This window comes from Odocoileus virginianus, chromosome 1 (assembly GCF_023699985.2).
Source record: "Odocoileus virginianus isolate 20LAN1187 ecotype Illinois chromosome 1, Ovbor_1.2, whole genome shotgun sequence".
NCBI classification, from domain to species: Eukaryota; Metazoa; Chordata; class Mammalia; order Artiodactyla; family Cervidae; genus Odocoileus; species Odocoileus virginianus.
In genome coordinates, this window is record NC_069674.1 from 59,698,464 (window position 1) to 59,720,823 (window position 22,360).

General features: G+C 42.3%; 2 protein-coding genes across 3 annotated transcripts in view; one reads left to right on the forward strand and one right to left on the reverse strand.

The window, feature by feature from the left end:
* Positions 1–22,225, reverse strand: part of DOCK4 (dedicator of cytokinesis 4) — a 470,931-nt gene extending 448,706 nt beyond the window's left edge. For both annotated transcript variants that reach the window (XM_070468527.1, XM_070468524.1), the window contains exon 1: positions 22,088–22,225. In XM_070468527.1, coding sequence (XP_070324628.1) covers positions 22,088–22,124 — 37 coding nt within the window. In that variant the 5' untranslated portion in view covers positions 22,125–22,225. The remainder of the gene's footprint in view (positions 1–22,087) is intronic.
* Positions 21,565–22,360, forward strand: part of ZNF277 (zinc finger protein 277) — a 132,747-nt gene continuing 131,951 nt past the window's right edge. Inside the window, 1 exon segment of the mRNA XM_020889389.2 lies at positions 21,565–21,713. Within this exon segment, the coding sequence (XP_020745048.2) occupies positions 21,643–21,713 (71 nt within the window). The 5' untranslated portion in view covers positions 21,565–21,642.

A 22,360-nucleotide genomic window follows, 5' to 3' on the forward strand; every position in this document is an offset into this window, starting at 1 on the left:
GGACTGTAAAAATGATAAAGAATCCATTTGCATACTCAGTCATGTCCAGCACTTTGCAACTCTATGGACTATAGCCCACCAGGCTGCTCTGTCCATGGGACTTTCAGGCAAGAACACTGAAATGGGTTGCCATCTCCTCCTCCAGGGGATCTTCCCAACTCAGGGATCGAATCTGTCTCCTGTGTCTTCCACATGGGCAGGCGAATTCTTTACCACTGAGCCACCTAGCAAGCCCAAAGAATCTATAGGTCACCAGTAATACTGTACTACAGAGCTGCACCACTTGCAGCATGGTGCTGAGGTTGGTCTGTGGATGCAGCAGCAAAGTACAGGCTTCATGCTGGTGTTTTCATCCAAAGATGGTGGCCACCCATCAAGTTCTGGTTGGATCCACTGTCTGGACACATATATGCACAAAGCATGTGGCAGACAGTCGACATTGTACAGCGGTGTAAAGTAAGTACACAGAGAGATAAACTGAGATAGTTCTTCAAATGCACAGTAGATCTGGGTTGTCTTGACCAATGAAATTTGATTTATGCTCCACTGGTCACTTCATCTGCTGTGACTTCACCATCTCATTTTTTAAAGAGGAGTAGCTCCCTCCTAGCCACCTTCTAGGAAGCTAAAAGGATCTGAAAAGACAAGTGAGAAAGCACTGAAAATAGTTAAAAATCCCCCAAAAATGGAACAGGGTATTACTATTTTATACACAGGGAAGTTAGGACGTAAGCAGTCAAGTCACATTCAGTCTATCAGGCCCAAAGAATTCACAAGGGAATCCAAACATGGGTCACCCTCAGACAGCTATCTGGGGTAAAAGTCACTTGAAATGAAAGAGACACTCAGCCTGACCGCAATAATTGCACAATGATTTATAATTAGTTTTCCCTGATACTGCCCAGATCCCCCGACCCAACCCAAAGGTCCAGCAGGTCTCCACTGTTATGCACTTCTACTTTCCTAATCTGCCTTTCCCACATTATGACGGCACAGTCCTAAACTGCTTTTCCTAAGTGGCATCTAGTCTTTTACACATCACCTGGCAAATGGCGACTACCACAAGGTGGGAGATTGCCTGCCACCGCTGGCGGCAGTTGAGGGAAGGGGTCACTTTGATGTAGGGGCCATCTCACCAGCGCACCTAGGGATGCTCCAACCCCAGGCTCCTGCAAACACTCCCTAAGTAGCTGAGTCTCAGTCCACGCTTCTGTTGAGCCCTGTGACAGTGATGGGCTGAGTTGGTCTGGAGAACCTCTCTAGGACATCAAGGGAGCTCTCAAGGGGAACTGATGGTCAAGGGCCCAACCCAATGCAAAGATTTCAAAGTCACAAGCTGTCCAACCATTAGCCTTGGCTCTGTGTCAGTAGCTACCTACACCCCTTTATCCCGAGGGACCTGCCTGTTTTTAAAAAAAAAAAGTACAATTAAATGCTGCAATAATAACTACGCCTTTTGTCAACAGTTTAACTTGAGGGTAATTGACAGCCTCCAGTCCCACACTACCACCACCAACACAAAACAAAACAAATGAGCAAAAAGACCTGACTGGGGAGACACTAACAGTATGGTAAAGGCATGACAGCAAATTACAGTTCCACACCTCTTTTGAGATCATGGGCAGGTTCTGACACATTTCAGTGCCTCAGTTTTCTCATTTATAAAAATACAAACAATAATAAGAACAGTATCCACATCATGCAATTGTCAGGAGCATGAAATGAAATATCATGCACACAACCTGGGCATGGGGCCTGACACAATGTTCACTATTACTATAACAGCAAGGTACCGCCTGTAATCAACTATATCATCAGAAAATGTTGCATCAACAATTTGACACCAAATTAACATTAGTATTTGAGAAGGAAATATAAATACAAGAAATGTCCCATGGTGCTTAGTGAGACACTCAAAAAAAAAGAAAAGGAAGTTTACAGTATTTGAACATGATGTTCACCAAATATGTCATAATAGTTTTCCCTCTTGGAGAGATTAAAGACACCAAAATGGTTAGTACCTTCTTTAAAGAGCAGCAAGAATTCTGTGAAGGGGGAGAGAAACTCTAGGGACATATAGAAGAAGCTGCTTATATTAGAGAAACAGAAATCTTACAGCAAAAATGCTATTATTATATTAAAAGGGGGGGGGAGGCAGAGGTGGTCTCTAATTACACTTTTTTTTCAACAGATACTTATGCTTGTTTCTCTTTTTCAAGAAAGCTAATATAAGTTAATATTGATGCCTAAAGAAAAAAGTTATATTTTTAAAAGCTAAACATGAGACAGACTAGCATTTGTCAATTACCCTTTTCTTCTAAATCCTGTTTAAAATGTGCAGTGTGCAATTGCCCAAGTTAAGTTTTAAGTATGCCAAAACATTAAGAAATTACAAAACTCAATACCAAAATAATTCATGTGTTACAACCATAATTAGTTCTATACTAAGAAAATTATTATCCTCATAAGAAAATTCTGGCAAATTGCTTCAAACATTGCCCTTCTGAGTGCATCTAGGAGTAATAAAAGGAAAATTCAGAGTTCAGTCATTTTGATGTCCCCATGCTTAAGAAGACTTTGTCTATTTGTCAATTAGCTACATGCAGTAATTTTAAATGCCTGTGTAACAGTCACATTTCCTTGGTTCGGGAGGTCTTCCCTCCCCTCCCCCATTTTCATTTTCACAGATGTTTCTGTGGAATACAAAACAAAGGAACGCTTTCTTCCTCTGTTCCTGTGCCCTCTGCCTTTTTGTAAGTCTTTGTCTGATCTACTGCAGAGAGCTACAGCCAGAAAGGAAATGGGAAGAGAAAGTGGGGGAAGGAGGGTTTGGTTCTGCCCTCAGAAGTCACCATTTCTCAGGTGGAAAATAAGACTGTCATGCCACGATGACATTTTGCCTTGTGTCACAATGATTAATAGTCCTAATTTTTTCCAATTAGGGAAGTAATCACAACCAGTTGGTGGAATCTGACCAATTTTATATAGTGTGATCTGTGAGTGCTATAATTTCAATGTGGAATAAGATCTAAGATGATTCTTTTCTTTTTGACAGCTAAATGTAATATTGCATTTCCATCCCTGAGCTCCTTTTTCATATCCAAAAAAGAAAAGAAGCTTTTCCTAAATAAATTATTTCCAAATCTGACCTCTTCCACCAATATGCTCTCTATGAATTGGTACACTGCAATTCAGAAAGGGAGTATGGAGTTTAGTATATTCAAATGAGTATGTTAATAAACCTGGCAATGCCTTAGTAGGGACAGAAAGACGTAGGGGAATAGAGTGCTTTTATATGATACTTATAAACACTTGCCAAGTTCACAGAACCAAATTCCATAGGGAACTGCCCAAGAGCATCAAGAAACACACAAGGCCTCACAGGCAGTAAATTGCCTGGCAGAAGAGACCACTACAAAGAGTAAATATCTCATACGCTTCACCTTCAGTTACCTAAACACAAACCAAAACATTTCAGATACAGAATATTCCAGATAGGTCCACTGATATCTAGTCAAATGACTGGCCAAGGAAATTAACTTACAGTGAATTTCAAGCAAACTTGAAAACCACCTCATCCAACTCTATAATTTTACAGAGGCCCTAAGAGAGAAATGCTTTCCTACAGTTCAGACAATTATTATGAAGGAACCAAAATTAGAACCCTAAGCTCTTACTTTCATAAGACAAACTTCTAAGTATGTAATTTATAGCATGATGGTATCAAATGGTTTTTTCAGACAGGAAGGGCTTTATTACATCAATATAAATGGTGCAAACTGTGCCACATGGCAAATGTGTTCTGGAAAATGCAATAATTCCATGATAATTCCTAACCCCAAACCAGATTTCTCTCTACCACCAATCAAAGCAGAAAGAGGTGAGCTCATCAAGAGAATTCTGACAGGAATTATGAAGCCTGTTGTAACTGAAATTTACTTGTAATACTCCAGTCTCATGTCAAAAAATTCTGCTATGTCAATGGTTTTCAAATTTTGGTTTTCGGAGTAAGGTTATCCTGTTTTGTTTTGTTTTTTTTCTTAAATGAGCTCTTAAATAGAACCTCAATAGCTAACATCGATAAAATCAACATTTTATCCTAATAAATTTATATTTTCAATTATTTATCTGCTCAGTAGGGCTCCCCTGGTGGCACAGCTGGTAATGAATCCACCTGCCAATGCAGGAGACACGAGACACAGATTCGATCCCTGGATTGGGAAGATCCCCTGCAGTAGGAAACAGCAACCCCCTCCAGTATTCTTGCCTGGAAAATTTCATAGACAGAGGAGCCTGGTGGGCTACAGTCGATGGGACCACAAAGGGTTGGACATGACTGAGGATACATGCACAAATACACATCAAATCAGTCAGTGAGGACACTGATCAGGGTTCCTGTGAGCCCACATCACTCCACTATGCAGACCAGAAAGAGGACACCTCTCCTTCCCAGCAGAGACTTTCCCAAAGCCAGCCGCCTTGTGCAGAGCACATCCCACAATACAACACATGGGACATGACAGACGGCTTCTAATAAAAAGTTCTAATGAATAAGGCTGTTTCCATGAAAACAAAAATTTTAAATAGGAAATTATAAGTGATAACTGTAGTCTCTCTCTTCAACATGCCACATATCTCTATATTTTGTTTTTGTTGCACAGCAGAGTGAAAAATGATGTTTCTTGCCAATGGCTAATTGCATATTTGATAACAGTTTTGTTTCTGTCTTTTGACAGGAGCTTGCCTTGCCTTGCAATCTCAGGATACTCTTATTCTGAAAAAGCAGAGGTAGGAAATTTTTGTTGCAAAGTTGAATCACTTAGAAGTTGGAAAAGCATCCCAAACTTGCAAGAAGCACTAAGAGTGTCTAAGATACATTGTTCGCCAGAGAATTATCTACAGTTGACTGGAACATGGTGACCAGAGCATGTAAAAACAGATATGCCCGAGCATCTTCTGGTATTTAAGTGTAATCCAAGCCATGCTACTTGACTGATAAACACTCTTAAAAATTTAGACTTGTCCATACTGACTCAAAGGCTTCCCTGGTGGCTCGGATGGTAAAGACTCTCCTGCAATGCAGAATCTCTGGGTTGGGAAGATCCCTTACAGAAAGAAATGGCAACTCACTCCAGTAATCTTGCCTGGAGAATTCCATTGACAGAGGAGCCTGGAAGGCTACAGTCCAAGGGGTTGCAAAGAGTCAGGCATGACTGAGCAGCTATCACTCACATACTGGCTCAAATAGAACTTATTTTTATAGTTTATCATAAATTATAATGTATTATGTAGCAAATATTACACTAAGAACAGAAAATACAACAGGAAGAAAAATCCAGTCCTGTCTTCATGGAGTTCAGCGGTTAGCAGTAGGTTTCTTTATGAAATAGCACTCACAGCTTTCTGGTTTTTATTCTCCATCTGGATTTTTGGATGCCAATTTTATATGGTCACAGAACAAACAGAACTATGTCGCATGCTTCAGAATTTCTGTAGGTAATTTTACATACTTTTGACAAATTCTGTCACTTCTCTGGCAATTGTCTCCTCTGGATGGGCCCTGTAGGATGTAGGGGGCAGGCCATGATTAGTCTGTTTGACCTCTTCTCCTTAGAGCCTTGATCATACACTCTGGACAACCTGACAGATAAACTCAACAAGAAACTATGACACAGTGAACTTAGATTTCCCCCTCCTCCACCGAACTCATTGCTACGGTCTCAAGGACTGTGTCCCTGCTACATCCACAGGTTGAAATCCTAATGCCCAATGTGATGGTATTAGAAGGCAAGGCCTTTGGGAGGTGCTTAGGTCATGAAGACCCTGTCCTCATGAAGGGGATTAGTGCTCTTGTAAAAGAGACCCCAGAGAGCCCCTGATCCCTTCCACCATGTGAGGAGACAATGAGAAGTCCGCAACCCCAAAGAGGGCCTTCACCAGAACCCAGCCAGGTGGGCACCATAACTGGACTCCCAGGCTCGAGAACTGTGAAAAATCAATTGCTGGTGTTTATAAGTCACCCAGTCTGCAGTATTTTGTCAGAGCAGCCTGAATGGACTAGAATACCATTTATTCATTGATTCACCACTTACTGAGCCTACTAAAAGCTAGCTCTGTGCTACCCCCCAGGGAAATCAAATGGACAGAACAGCATCGAGGGCTTCCCCAGCCTGTAGCAGGGGTAGACAGTTTCAAACAGTAGTAACAAGAGCCCTGGGAGAGGCAGCTGCAGGCACAGATGTGGAATAAAGAGCGGTTTTCGTTTCTGCTAGGAGTCAGATGTAGGAGCTTTTAGAGAAGAGACACCCCAGTTAGGTTCTCAGGTAAAGATCCGAAGGAGGATGGACCAGCCAGGCTGAGTACAAGCCAAGTGCAAAGACCAAGAGTCCAGACGCAGCTCAGCACCCCTGAAAAGCTCTACCTAGCCCCTTAGCATGGAGCTCAGGGTGCGGGAGGAAGAAATGCCCAGGCGGGATTGGACAGTGGGTGGGGGCCAATTCACGAAGGGCCTGATGTGCATTTGACTTTGGATTCTATCCTGACTGCACAGGAAACATTACAGGTATTTGTTTTTGTGTTTCCAAATGAAGTACAACAAATCTGGCCTAGAGAAAAGATCATTTGCAGTTAAAACGCAAGGCATGTGCTAGAGAAAGAAGGGACTACAAGTAGGCGACAAATGAGGAGCCTACTGCAGTAGTCCACACAAGGGGTGCCTACCCAGCACACCCAGGTTGCTCATGGCATTTGATCCTCAGCCCAGCAAGATGAGGCTTCTCTGAGCACGGATGGGGCTCAGGTCCATGCAAAGCAAGAGCTTCCAATATCAGAACCATCAGCCTCAAAGACCAGGGCTTCCATGGCTGTTCCAATCAATGCTGATCAGCTCGCCCTCCCAGCTAGCTCTCTCTTCGAGTCCCACCATCACTGACAACTTGCATTTTACTCCAGGGTTCCTCCTTGGTCCTGGTCACACTTCGCCGAGGTCCATCCTCACTCACAGATGCACACTTTTACTTCCTTCCTATCATGCAACCTTGTTTGGTGGTTGGCTCTCGGCCCCCGTATTTCCCCCAAACCTTCTGGTACCCAGCCATTTCCTGACCCACCTCAAGGCCCTGCAGCACCACTGGGCTCCACACGCCCGACCCACAGGCAGGCATCACAGCAGCACACGAGGCTGACCGTGACCACCAGAGGCTAAGGCTGAAGTGAGAAGACAATGCAGATACTTATTTCATATAATACCGGAAGCCAGCATCTTATACAACTAGTAAGGCATAGTGAGCAATTTCTTCATCACTGTCCACAGAACCCAACGCCAGGGGCTAGGCCTCCAGATTCTAACCACAGGCTTCAGACTTGGACTATGTATCCGAATCTCAGTCAGTCACCTTGAACAAATACTTGCCCTCTAGGTTTGCTAAGGCTTCAGTGTGCATACATGGCACCAATCACACAGGCCTAACTGCTGGAAAACATGCACCTTGAGGCTGGATTTTCCCCTGCCTACCCACTCTTCCTGGTAACTCAGATGATAAAGGATCCACCTGCAATGCAGGAGACCTGGGTTCGATCCCTGGGTTGGGAAGATCCCCTGGAGAAGGGCATGGTAATCCACTCTGGTATTCTGGCCTGGAGAGTCCCACGGACAGAGGAGCCTGACAGGCTACAGCCCGTGGGGTCACAAAGAGTCAGACAAGACTGAGTGACTAAGTTGGACACAGCACCCACTCGTAGTTAATACTGAATCCATCTTTCTTCCTCGGCCCAGTCTTAGAAGGAAATCACAAAAAAAGACAACCCATTGTCCAAGATACTTAACATTGTTTAGGTGACAAGAATGAGTCCAAGGTTGGGGGGAGGGGAAAGTGGAAATTACCCAGAAGGAAGAGGAAGAAGGTTTTCCAGCTATTTAAAGTACAGCTCCACTCAGGTGTTTATACTGGACAGTCTCAGCAGCTGGTGACTCACTGTGCAGGGAATATCTTAAAATGAACCTTCTATTCTTCTGGATAAGTTCTGAGTTATCCAGGATATGAGACACTCCCTCCTCGGGGCTATTTCCTAAGGCTCACAAGTGAATAGCATCACCATCTTGAGTCCTTATCTTCCTTTTAAAGCTTAAGGGAAAATATGTCTTAAGCTTCACACTAATTTCTCTCTGATATATTTATACATTGCCTTACTAAGCCCACCTGGGCCTCCCCAGGTGGTCCTAGTGATAAAGAATCAGCCTGCCAGTGCAAGAGATGCAAGAGACATGGGATCGATCCCGAGTTGAGAAGATCCCCTGGAATAGGAAATGGCAAGCCACTCCAGTATTCATGCATGAAAAATTCCATGGACAGGGGAGCCAGGAAGGCTACATACAGTCCACAGGGTCGCAGAGTCGGACACAACTGAGTGACTGAGCATGGAGCATTACCAAGTAAATATTAAAAAAAAAAAAAAAAGATAACACCTACCTTGAAAAAAATGTTTTATGAAAACTAAATAGAAAACTAAGAAATATTTCTAGCTTCTTCACTTGTCCAGGGACTCAGTTCTATACCTATTCATATGCCCCCATAAAGTTAGCACAATGCCTCATAGACAGTGGGCACACCCAATAAATTTTTCCATCAATGTGTCACAGGATATGCCTTTATACTTATCATCACTAAAGAAAAAAAAAATGTGACAAACTCTTAACAGGATGTAGTATCTGCTACCAGGAAACACATACTTAAGGACAGAAAATGGAAAAAAAAAAAATTACCTAATATCATCTATTCCCCTCAGGGACTTGGTATGTACTATATCAGGCAGGCCTTTCAAAAACAAAGTACACGTGAAGTGATGTCTCCAACCAAATTTCAATATGGTAAAACTTCAATGACCTGTTCTAAGTGCTAACCCAGACAGTTAAACTTATTGACCCAAGTTTTTCATAAATAATTACAGCAGGGAGAAATGACTCATTTCAAGACCCTACTTTTACTGGTTTCTTTGAAAGAACCCAAGGTGATTTAATGACTTAAGATGCTATGAGCAACTCTACATAAATGCCATTATTCAAATAAACACATTCCTGGAGTTACTGGTAAACATCATCAAACAGTGACTCAATTAACTCTGTGCTTCCAAGGGCAGACTAAGGGAGTTAGAGCTCAGACCACAGAAAAGCGCTACCGTGACGACATGTCTTACACAGAGGTCCAGGATTCTGCTTCTATTTTCTTTGTTCCTCTTCCTACAGTGCCTAAAACTGCTTTAACCCATTGTATTAGCTCAGGCTGCCATAGGAAGATTGGAAAAGGAAATGGTAGCCCTCTCCAGTATTCTTGCCTGGAGAATCCCGTGGACAGAGGAGCCTCGTAGGCTACAGTCCACAGGGTCACAAAGAGTCAGACACAACTGAGCGACTTCACTTTACGTGAAGTAAGATACAATAACCTGGGTGGCTCAATAGCAGAAATTTATTTTCTCGCAGTTGTGGAGGCTGTAAGTCCTAGATCAAGGTCCAGCCTGGTCAATTTCTGGTGAGGGCTCTTTCTCTGGTTTACAGATAGTCTCCTTCTCTATATATCCTCACATGCCTTTTCTTAGGTACATGCATGCTTGAATTCCTGGAGAGAGCTAGCAAGCTCTCTAGGGTCTCTTATAAAGACAGTGATCCAATTAGAACAGGGCTCCACCCTCATGATTCATTCAACCTTAATTACCTCCTTTCTTCAAATACAACCAGGCTGGGTGTTAGAGTTTCAACATAAGAATTTTGGAGAGACACAAATATTCAAACCTAGACAGCATATTAAAAAGCAGAGACATTACTCTGCCTACAAAGGTCCGTATAGTCAAAGCTATGGTTTTCCAGTAGTCATGTATGGATGTGAGAGCTGGACAGTAAAAAAGGCTGAGGGCCGAAGAACTGATGCCTTCGAACTGTGGTTCTGGAGAAGACTCCTGAAAGTCCCTTGTACTGCAAGGAGATCAAACCAGTCAACCCTAAAGGAAATCAGTCATGAATATTTATTGGAAGGACTGATGCTGAAGCTGAAGCTCCAATACTTTGGCCACCTGATGCAAAGAGTCAAGTCATTGGAAAAGACCCTGACGCTAGAAAAGATTGAGGGCAGGAGGAGAAGGGGACGGCAGAGGAGAGGATGGCTGGATGACATCACCGACTTAATGGACATGAGTTTGAGCAAAGTCTAGGAGATGCTGAAGGACACGGAAGCCTGGCATGCTGCAGTCCATGGAGTCACAAAGAGTCGGACATGCCTGAGCGATTGAACAACAACAAACATCCAGTCCATAAACCCATAAAGAAGCAATTATCCCCCACAATGGCCAAATAAAACCTCTTCAAGTTCTTGACCCTCTACATTGATCAATTTCTCTTACATAAACTATCCCAGGACCCACATTCTCACTGGAGAGTTTACAGAACAATGGTAAGTGAGCAGTGACATCAACATTCATCTTCTGAACAAACACTTCTGGGAAAGAACAGTATTTTTTATCTTAGACAAATTTGTTTGAAGCTCTTTGTCAAAGAGGAATTGGGGCTCTTTTCCAAAATTTGTACCCCACAGCCATCTGAAAACACCGTTCTGTGACTACTGGGAAATGAACAAAGCAGCGACATCACAAGTAATCAAACACGTTAGAGCAAGAAAAGCCACTTCGAAACTTTTTTTTTTTTCACTTCAAAACAGAAAAATTTTCAGGTATAAATGACAAACTAAACTCAGGCCTTCCAGACTCGATTTCCACCAGTCTAACCTCTAATCCTGAAAGGAAAACTCTATATAGGAAATAATGCTCAGCTTATAAAAGAGTTCATATAATTATTTCTGATTACAAAAGAAATTCATGTTAATTTATGAAAATTATTAAAAAGTAGAAAGTCTAAAAAAATGCCACCTCTCAATGGTAACAATGGGTTGTAACAACACTGTAATATGTAACTTTGTGTCCCAATTCTTCACTTCTCGAATTTCTCATTTTAAGACTCATTACCATAATTTTTACATAATTTATACATAATATTTCCTCTTCTAACTTGGGGCCAAGAACATAAATGGCTGGTTTTCTGAATCAATTTATATAAACTACGAATGGCAATATTAAATGAAATGTAGGATGCAATTAATACAAATATGATTTTCCTAGGGGAAAAAACTGAGGAAGGGGCTAAGGGCTAACTTTTATCCATATGCGAAGTTTTTACAGGAATCCTCATACTTTGTTGTTAGTGTTCATCATTCACATTTCTGGAGAAAACTCTCAGACATTTTTCTTCTTTTGGCTCTTTACAGAACTGCTTATGCATGTTTGAATTTTCTTATTTCATTGAGAGTCTGGCTAAACCCTAAGCCTGTTATTATGGAAGCCCCACAGACTCCTCAACCCATTCTGGACATCCTTCGAGAAAGGCCAACAGGTTTCTTCCTCTCCCCAGGATAGTGAGTACTGTTTTCTCCAGGACCTGGGTTAGGGCTATTTTTAGTTGCCTCACACACATTCAGGCTTTCCAGGTGGCTCAGTGGTGAAGAATCCACCTGCTGTGCAAAAGACACAGGAAGACACAGGTTTGATCCCTGGGTGAGGAAGATCCCCTGGAGGAGGAGATGGGAACCCACTCCAGTACTCTTGCCTGGAAAATCCCAAGGACAGAGGAGCCTGGCAGGCTATAGTCCGTGGGGTGGCAAAAGACTAGGACACTACTGAGTGACCAAACAATAACAACAACCCACAAATATATGCCCATGTTCCCGAACATGCTCACCCCTGGTCACCAAGGCAGAGATGATCGTTTTCATTTTGGAGAAAAAAAACACCTAATCTCTACATTTCTGCTTAAAGATCTCAGGGAGACATGTTTACAGAAATAACTTTCCTGTTGTCCAGTGGTTAAGACTCCACACTTCCAAAGCAGGGGGAACAAGTTTGAATCCTCATCAGGAAACTAAGATTCCAAACTCTGTGCAGCACAGCCAAAACAAAACAAAACAAAACAATAATAGATTACCTTTAATTTTAAAATGCCCAATTAACACTATCATAAAATGAACAATAAATTGGTTGGTTTAAGAAAGCAGTTCACAACTTAGGGGAGGAAAGGTTATCAAATTCACCCAAGAAGACATGCAAATTTCATAACCAGAAGAGTTCTCACCAGCCTCAATCCCACCAACTTCCTCTTTCTGGCACACACGCAGGGGTCATGAATGGGGGTGGAAAACAAATACACATGTGTGGCTGGCAATTTCCCAAAGCCTTCTGAAGTGCCAATGTCATGCTTTCTCTCTTCCTTCCCAGCTGAGAAGCAGCCATGTTTTAGTTCATTACAGAGTGACAGATGCCTGTTTCTGGATTTAGTTGCTTTTCTTCTTCGATAGAGACACAGATGTGATCCTGACTGATACAACCTGAGTCTTGAACTTCCCTGCAATACCAAAGCCAGGGCTAAACATAAAGGAGTATGTTCAGTCCCATTTTCAAGTCTTCCTTCCTGGAAGAGGTACACCGCTCCAATCCAAGTTCCCGGTGATAAGTCATCCGGTACCATGAAAAACTGTTGGTTGCTAAGTCGTGTCCAACTCTTTGCAACTCCATGGATTATAGCCTGCCAGGTTCCTCTGTCCCTGGAATTCTCTAGGCATTGCAGGCAAATTCTTTACCATCTGAGCCACCAGGGAAGCCCTCCATTGTGTGAAAGTGTGGAAGTATAGTTGTTCAGTCGTGGCTGACTCTTTGGAACCCCACAGACTGTAGCCCACCAAGCTCCTCTGTCCATGGAATTCTCTAGGCAAGAGTACTGGAGTGGGTAGCCATTCCCTTCTCCAGAGGATCTTCCTGACCCAGGGATCGAACCCAGGTCTCATGTATTGCAGGTGGATACTTTATGGTCTGAGCCACCAGGGAAACCACACCATGGTTTACAGCAATTAAGATGAGATTATCTCTTATCCCATCGCTTCTTCCTCTGTACCCAACAGACTGCAAGCAGAACTATCAATATAATATCCAGCATGCCTTGTTACTGCAGTACTTCAAAGGTGCCCATGAAAGCACACTTTGTATGAAGGCCATAGTACACCTGTCAAAGACAAAATGGTGTCCTCAAAGACTCCTTTCCACCCACCCACCTTCCGGTCCCAGCTGCTTCCACACAGGTCATCTCTCATACAAAGATGAGATGGAATGAGAGGGACTAGAGATACCTCAGGTGGTAAAGGACACACTCCATGTTGAAGGTATTGACCTGGCCTCCAACCTGGTGATAGTAGAGAGGGGCAATGGGTCTTCCTGCCCAGGTCACTGAGGTCCCTGAAGCTTCTCTATTAAGGAGGGAAAGCAGAGGGAAGCCACCAACTGGTTTTCACAATGTAGTTGCACCTGCCTTGGAGAAATTGCTCCTGAATTTGGCAGTTGGTTTTCTGTCAGACTTCATTTCTAATATCATTAATGTCTGCCTCTTTGTGTACATCTAGCAGTATTTCAGTGGGAGGTTATGACAGGCTACATTAGGGAAAAGGAACATAAAGCTATCTTAAGCTGGAATCCCTCACTTCAAATCACATATTCTTTCAGGAGTACAGTGGTGTAACTTTAAGAATTCTAAATCTGACCTTGTGGTTCCTAAGATGTATTACATATTTACCACACACACAGTCTGTATGCACAAATATATTGCTTTGGGTATCTGAGCATTTTCCCATTTCCAGATGTGTGTATACACTTAGATGCTGTTTGAGGGATATATAAATCATGTTTATTGAAATACTGTTTGTGGTTTCTGTTTTTCAACATCCTACTGGGGAAATCTTACAAACATGCAAAATCTGGCATGAGACATTTGCTTCAGAAAGAACTGTCAGAGAAACAGAAGTAACTTATGCCTTACCCAGGCAATGCACCAATGGGAAGCAAGAAAAAACCATGAAATCTAGCTTCCTACCAACTGTACATGACAGCTAATCATTCTTATTTTATAGTCCCCAGATATCTGTATTAATAAAGTGCTTCGAGATGACTGCTTTTGGAAAATTGAGGTTCTATCACTTTAAAACTTAGACAAGCAGACTACATAATCAAAATCAATACAATTAATAAAGTGGATCACTTCAGTTCTCACACCTAAATCAAATGACTCTCAAATCATGCTCTTTGGTCTATAACCTCTCTCCTATTCTTGTTTATGCAGATATTGCCACCTGAATGTTTGATGGGGATGGCCAACTCTAGGAAGCCAAACAAAACTCTTAATCCTATAAACTATAAACCAGTCCCCCCTGCAAAAACGTCTCTTTTGTTGAATGGCACCTATGTTCACCTGGGGCTTCCCTGGTGGCTCAGTGGTAAAGAACTCATCTGCCAATGCAGGAGACTCAGGTTCAATCCCTGGGTTGGGAAGATACCCTGGAGAAAGAAATGGTAAGCTGCCCACTCCAGTATTCTTGCCTGGGAAACTAGATGGACCCAGGAGTCTGGCGGGTTACGGTTCATGGGGTCACAAAAGAGTTGGACACAACTTGGCAACTAAACAACAACAGTCTATGTTCCCCAACTTGTTCAAGCCAGAAATCAGGAAGACATCCTAAACTTCTTCCTTCCCCTAACTCTTCACATTCAGTGATAAACTCTGTTGTTTCCATATTCCAAACATCTTAGATTTATCCACATTACACCATGCAAGACTGCTCACCTGGTTCAGGAACTTATCTCTTAACCTCATCTACTGCAATAATCTTTCTTAGATCACCTTTATGTCACCTCCATCATCCAGAAGGAACAATGTGCATGCTTTAAAGGTGCATAATGCTCATATCTCCAAACAGGAGGAATTTTTAAAAAAATAATTTGCTGGTAATCTTAATATTCTAACAACTCTCACCTGTGCATTAATTATTGAATACATCTTCTCTATATGCTACACATTAACTACCATCTTCTCTATAATGCTATGCATTTTATGGAATTTCAATCACTATCTATGTTTCACTTATTTTGTCACCTGACACTAGGTACCTGGAATGTATTTTATTTTTTTAACATGGACCATTTTGAAAGTTGCTACTAAATCTGTTACAATGTTGTTTCAGTTTTACTTTTGGTATTTTAGCTGCAAGGCAGGTGGGATCTTAGCTCCCTGACCAGGGGTGGAACCTGCACCCCCTGCACTGCCTGAGAAGTCTCTTGGAATGTATTTTAGAAATGGCATTATTTATGGACTTCTTTCATTTTATGACTATAAGTATTCTGCTGTGCTGATAATCAAATGTGATTCAACTATTCCTATATTGGAACTGATGTTGTTTCACAGACCACATGGCAAGGAATAACTGCATAAAGTGTTTGCCATAAAGTGTTTTGCCACTATTGATTTTTTTTCATGTGAACTTTGAGGGGTGGAATTACTGATTCAAGCTCCTGCTTTTGACCATCATGTTAGACAATACAGCAGAGTGGCTAAGAAAGCATACTCTAAGACTTTTGAGGTTCCAATCCTAGTTCCACCACTTCCTGCATGACCTTAGAAAACTTACTTAACCTCTCTATGACTCAGTTTCCTGTAAAATGAATGAAAACTGAACCTTCCCTTATGGAGCCGTCACGAGGATTAGACAGAAAACACATGAGAAGCTCTCAGAACAAAGCTTGGTGAAAAGCAAGTGCTCCACAAAGCCTATTTTACATATTTATACACACACACACACATATACATACACCTTCATTTCCAAAAGGATCACGTTAATATTTAATACAACCAGTAGGGTACTGCATATCAATTTTATTGCAATTCTGTCACCAAAAGGCATTAACAATATTTTTGGTGATTCTTACTTGGTAAATATCTAGTGTATCTTAGCACACATTTTTTTAAATGCCAAAGAGTAAAACAGTTGTTCCTTAAGTACACTTATAGAAAGTGAAAGTGAAGTCGCTCAGTCGTGTCCAACTCTTTGCGACCCCGTGGACTAATATAGCCCACCAGGCTCCTCCGTCCATGGGATTCTCCAGGAAAGAATACTGGAGTGGGTTGCTATTTCCTTCTCTGGGGGATCTTCCCAACCCAGGGATCGAACCCTGGTCTCCCGCATTGCAGGCAGATGCTTTAACCTCTGAGCACCAGGGAAGCCAAAATAAAAATAGCTTGGGGGACATTACTTCTTCATTCTTTAGTATTATATATACTCTGACCAAATAAGCTTACCAGTTTTGTTTTTAAGAAAACAAGTCACATGAGTTGCCTTGTTTCTTCTAATAATGATCAGCAATACATAAAAGGATGGAAAAGAATGGTGTGGGTAACCCTTCAATTGGCAAGAAATTAATAGCTCATTAGATTCATTCTTCTGCTATAGAGGCCAGAGATCATTGTCAAAGGAAATTAAATATATATATAAAAACTTAAAATTGGTCATTATGCAGTTGATCCCAGCCTTTGTCAAAAAGACCCTAGCAGAAAGACACACCTCGCCTAAAAGAAACAATTCATGCAATGCATGTGATGGCTTTGGATACTTGTTTCATAGTTAATGAGAAATATTATATAAAAAGACAAACTTTGACTTTTATTATAAGAAAAAAGTATGATTAAAGTCTAAGTTTAAATACAAATACATATTTGTAAAAAAATAACAACATAATGAATGAACTTATCTAGAAACCCAACAAGGCCTAAATTTCAGTCCTTCCTGTATCACAAATGAGGCATCTAAAGCAGTGCCATTCAAACTATTGGTGAGAACCCACTGAGTCATTAAGTAAAGTTAGTGACAGTCTTTTTAAGTTTATAAATAAATTTATTTTATTGAGGTATAGCTGGCATACAACATTCTATTAGTTTCAGGTGTACAACATAATGATTTGAGTCCTGTATATATGTATGTTTTAAATGAAAAACAATAGGAGATCACAGAAAGTATGAGTAAATATTGTTTCACTTATATGTGTGTAGGGTGGTGCTGGAATCAGGAAATGAATTTCCTATTATGGATGACAGTTAAGCAATGTCAAAATCCACTGATGGAAAGTGCCTCATTTTACTATGCTTCACCAATACTGCATTTTTTACAAATTGAAAGTTTGTAGCAACCTTGCATTGTCAGATGATGGCTTGTGGTTTCCCTCTTATATTTATTTATTTATTGCTGTTTTTCTTTTTAAATTAAGGTATATACATGGTTTTTTAAACATAATGCTATTGCACTCTTAAAAGACTACAATATAGTGTAAACATAACCTATATGCACTAGGAAACCAAAAAATGTGTGTGATTCACTCTATTGTGATAATTTGCTTCACTACAATGGTCTAGAACCAAACCTGCAATATCTCCAACGCATGCCTGTAAGTCATTTAATCTCTGTGAAGTTGTTTCCTCATCTCTTAAATGGAAAGTATTCTACTTCAGAGAGTACATTCAAATAAAATAATTTCACAACATCTTTTTAACTATAAAACATTGTATTAATATGCTAAGATTACAGCATTATGGCTGGGTTTCCTTAGAGTTAGATTAATGTTTCTTGGCTGTATATGTTCACAACATAAAATGACTATGCTAGAACTTGGACATACTGTATCAAAGATAATTCTGCAAATGTAGTCTCCTAAAAAAAATGGAGCTAGAGACAGGAAATCCTTAAGTTTCTTGAAATGTTTATAATCTCCTTTGTAGTTCTGACTATACAGCCTCTGGGGGAAAAAATAAGACTAAAGAAGAAAGGCAGCATCTCAGTGTCACCGTGGGGTCTTGTGAAAGAATCATCACTTATAAGAATGACCAAAAGGGGGAAATGTTTACAGGCTATTCCCACAGGAGGCCAGATCATGAATGTAGGCTGCCACCTCACTGTCTGCACAGCCCTTCAGTAATACTTTACTTGCAAGTACAAATCACTGCTCTTTGCTTCCCACTGAAAGTTTAGAATCCTGTACCAGTCTCTAAATGCCACAAACAATTCCAGGTAGCACGTCTTTAGCTAGCTACACATGTTATCTGCACACATCATGGTACCACAAGATAAGAAACATCTCAAGACTGCCAGCTAACAAACTGAAAACAGCTAAGAGGAAAGGTACACTCCCTCATAACTCTTCCACACAGGCTACAAATAAATCACGCTTCTGAAGAAAAAGACATTCTAAAGATCCTGAGTAAATAAGAGATGGTACCTCTCCCCATTAAAATAGAAGGGACTTTAAAAAGGAACAGAATTCCTACTTTGCTGTTGTTTAGTTACTAAGTCATGGCCAACTCTTTTTTACCCCATGGACTGTAGCCCACCAGGCTCCTCTGTCCATGTGATTTCCAGGCAAGAATACTGGAGTGGGTTGCCACTTCCTTCTCCAAGGGATCTTCCCGACCCAGGGATCAAACCCACATCTCCTGCGTGGCAGGCGGACTCTTTACCACTGAGCCACCTAGGAGACCTGAATTCCTACTTAGATGATTTAAAAAATCACTTTAGGATAAATGGAAGACAGGAATGTTTGTGAGGACTCAGTGATATGAGTATGATGACACTTTTTTTTTTTTTAAAGGATATCTGTGACCTTCAGATCAGCTTGTTCTGAGTTTTGTTTCCTGTATGCCTTAGGGGTTTTTTTGCACTGATCAATCCAGCCCACATTACCCCTCTAAGCCTAAACAGGTTCACAAATGTAAACCATCTGGCTTGGGTGAGGGGCTCAGTTTGCAGCTCTCAAAGGCTCACTGGCTCACGCACGCCTGCTGAGCAAATGAATGTAGAAATAGACCTGCAATGGCCCTAACTTTCTCTGTGACTAATTCCCATCACTTTAAGGGGGGGACGGGGACTACGACAGATGAGAACATACGGAAGGCAGATAGTCGGCGTGAGGAAAGTTGTCAGGGGGTGATCAAGAATGTTTTAGTCACTGCCCTTTGAGTTCCTGCTAGAGAGAGAGGATCAAACAGCCCGAATCACCTTGGTTCTGGCAGCCTGCCAGGTAGCTTTTGCTTACCTGTGATCTTAGTTGAAAACCATGTGGGATGTGTCACAGCAAACGTGCCTTTCTCATAACAATCTCAACACAATGGAAATATCTTCCTAACCAAAGGACACACTTGTTTGGAAGAACTCCACAGAATTAATACCGAGAAAAACCTTGGCTATTCTTCGACTCTCCCCAGGTGTATTGAGACCCTGGAAGGTTAAGTGACTTACCCTACGTCACACAGCTGGCAGCAAGCACTGTCTTGACTAAGACCAAGAGCTAAACAGACTCTCCCAAGATAAAATATGTCTACAATTGTGCCTATTAACATGTTTCAAAGAGACAAGGTTCCTTACGACTCAGAACTCTAGTTTAATCAGTATACCTGTCTAATACCCTAGTACACTTACAGATATATGACCAAGTATGCATTGTTTTAAGACCATTCATCAATTAAATGGAGGGGATAGTACCCACACATCAGGTTTGAAAAGGTGTATCCTATCTCTGATACACCTCACTACAGGTATGAAATTTAAGTAATTTTATCCATATTTACAGTATGTTGCTTGATACTGAAACAATAATATATAAAGATACATAATTCTTTCATAGATAGTGAGAGATAAGTATGTTAGAAATATACAATGTGCATGGAAACTTCAAGCAAAGTTACAAAGATCAATTTATATCAAAGAATATGGAAATTGATTTCTACTACACCTAATATCAGCAAAACATCTGTGCCCATAAAATAAATTTCCTTGAGTATTTATAAAAAACTAGAAGGAAATGCACATACAGTAACCAAGTTTATTAAAAAAAAAAAAAAACTTGTAGCGCATGTGTGTTTTAGTTGCTCAGTACAAGCAGCTACAAATAGTCCTTTCTGTGGTGAAAAATAAAGTCCACACATAAGAATCCCTGCAAAATTTTCACCATACACACACACATGTAACAGATGGAGTCTAAAAAACACCTAAGCATTTCATAAGCCAAATGCTCAAAAATTAATAATAAAAGACGGTAACAATCCTGTATTATACTGCATAAATGAGCACAACAGATCCCCGCCCTCTGCTTTCACCTCGCATCTCATCCCACCTTTCTCCAAATGTGTGCTCACCCATCTACATCCCCTACTCTGCAACCAAATCACAACCATCCAAAGGCGAGGTGTCTGCTTCAGCCCAAAACACTTGACTGATAACATCCGGTTTGCCATTCCAGGAAATCCCAGAGTGTGTTTTAATCCTCTGCCCACAGCTTGCAAGAGAAAAGCAAGAGAAGATCTAATCGATACCAGCACCCCAGCTGTGACCTGGCACATAGAGAAATCAAGAAAATAAATCCCATCCATAATCTGTATAATTTAACACTTGGAAGAAAGCAACATCTGGGATCAACTCCAAGCGGGACAGTGCTGCTGGCCATGTCTGTGCTTCCTGCCCCGAGTGCTAAGCCGGTGACAAGGGGCCACTCCGCATCCTCAACACTTCAGCAAAAACAATGTCTCTTCCTCACAAGAAATAATCTACCCCCAAAAAGGAGGCAGGTGAAGAGAAGGAAACATCTCCTTGCCAGCTGAGCGCCCGATAAAGGCTCCTCTTACATTTCAAAGACAGGGAAAACTGGAACTCCTTCCCAAAGGTGGGTCCTGGGCAAACTATTGTGTTGCTGATCAGTCAAAATCCAAAATGAAAGCTCATATAATACAGGGGAATGACTCTGTTTAATCCTACAGCCCTTTCAGGACACTCCAAAGTCCTATCCCCAGATGAAGTTGGGGGGAAAAAAAAATCCCCTGTAATTATGACTCCCTGGAAAGGTGTTCCAGATTTTTTAAATTACAGGAAAATGAATTTAGAACATAAGTAGATACCTACATATCATCTGAATCATTAGATCTACACCCAATTTTTTAAAAAGTAAACCAATAAGCAGGACAGGGCATTACAGGAAACTATGTACTATGGATTTTTAGTATAAAATTTTACTTTATACTATAAAATCATAATACTTTCTCTGTCAAACCTTCTGAGAGGTTATAATTGCATTTGGCTGCTTCAGGCTTGTCAGAGAGCCTTCCTTCTTAACAGTCGCAACCTAAAAGGAGTAACTGTCAAGGACCGACCCAGCTGAAATCAAACAACAAAAACGGGAACTGTAATCCGCCTGAAATGGGAGGAGGGAAAGGAAGGGAGACTCCTGTATTCATCCGTCAGTATTAATGTCCTTTGTTGTTCACCTTTACACAGAACAGCGAGCGCTACCCTGCTCCTTTTCCTCCTAACACCCGTGTCAGGGTAGTCTTTCCTAAAAGCTGTCTCGTTGCCTCGAAGACCCAGGCTTTCGGAGCCTCTCTCCCCATTAACACTCCACAGCTGCCCTCCAGCACCACCCCCACCATGGGCAGAGAGGGTGGTCAGAAGTAAAAACATTGCTGAAATACCCGTTCCCCTCCAAAGACCAAAGAGCAGAGCGGCGCAGATGTTGAAATTTACCAATAACCCCCGCCTCTCCGAGCGCACACACACACACACCGGGTAACCCGGGATGGGAGGGAGGAGGAAGGCTCGGGCCGGACTGTCAGAGCGGCTCTTCTGAGGACGGTGCCACAGTCCGCACTCCGGGAATGTGGAAGGCACCGGGAAGGTTCTGCGCCTCCCTTCTGTTTTGGGGATGTTCTCTCTCCGCGACTGTTGTCTCCCTCTCCACCCTGGGAAGTCGTTGCAGCCCTTGCCATCTTTAAGGTAAAGGAGAAGGAGGGAGAGGAAAGCCGTCCGTCCTCCTTTTCCAACTTGACACACACACGCCCGGTAGCCACTCCAAACTCCGCAGGCAGAGCCCACAGCAGGCGGGCTGGCAGCGCGCTCCCCGGAGCCGTCCCGGCGCTCCCTCTGGGAGCCCGTGCCGAGAGCTCCCATCCGGCGTTGAGGGGCGAGACCCCGACGCGCACCCCTCTGCCAGGAGGTGGCTGAGCAAAGCCCCGAACCCGCAGCGCGATGCCAGAATTAGGCATTTGCAGCCGGGCTGAGCGAGAGGGGCACAGGGGCAAGGACGCGAAATTCGCACTCGCTCGGACTAGGACCAAAGCAGAATAAAAGTTCGCCCCGCGGAGACTCACCCACGCCGTATTTCTCGTGCTCCGTAGGTATCCACATGGCTAAGCAGGGGTCCGGGGTCTTCAGGCTTTGTAATCCCCGCGCCCCTTCTCCGGCTCACAACAATGCACAGCTCCCGAGTAGCGGCTGCAGCGCTGGAGCCCCGCGGCTCCGCGCGGGCTGCGGTCTCTGGGCAGGGTCTGCGCTGAAGGCTCCCGCGGCTAACGTTGACACCGCACGGCCGAGGCTGCGCCGCCCGCCGCTCTCCCGGCGGCGGCTGCTCACAGTCCTCCGAC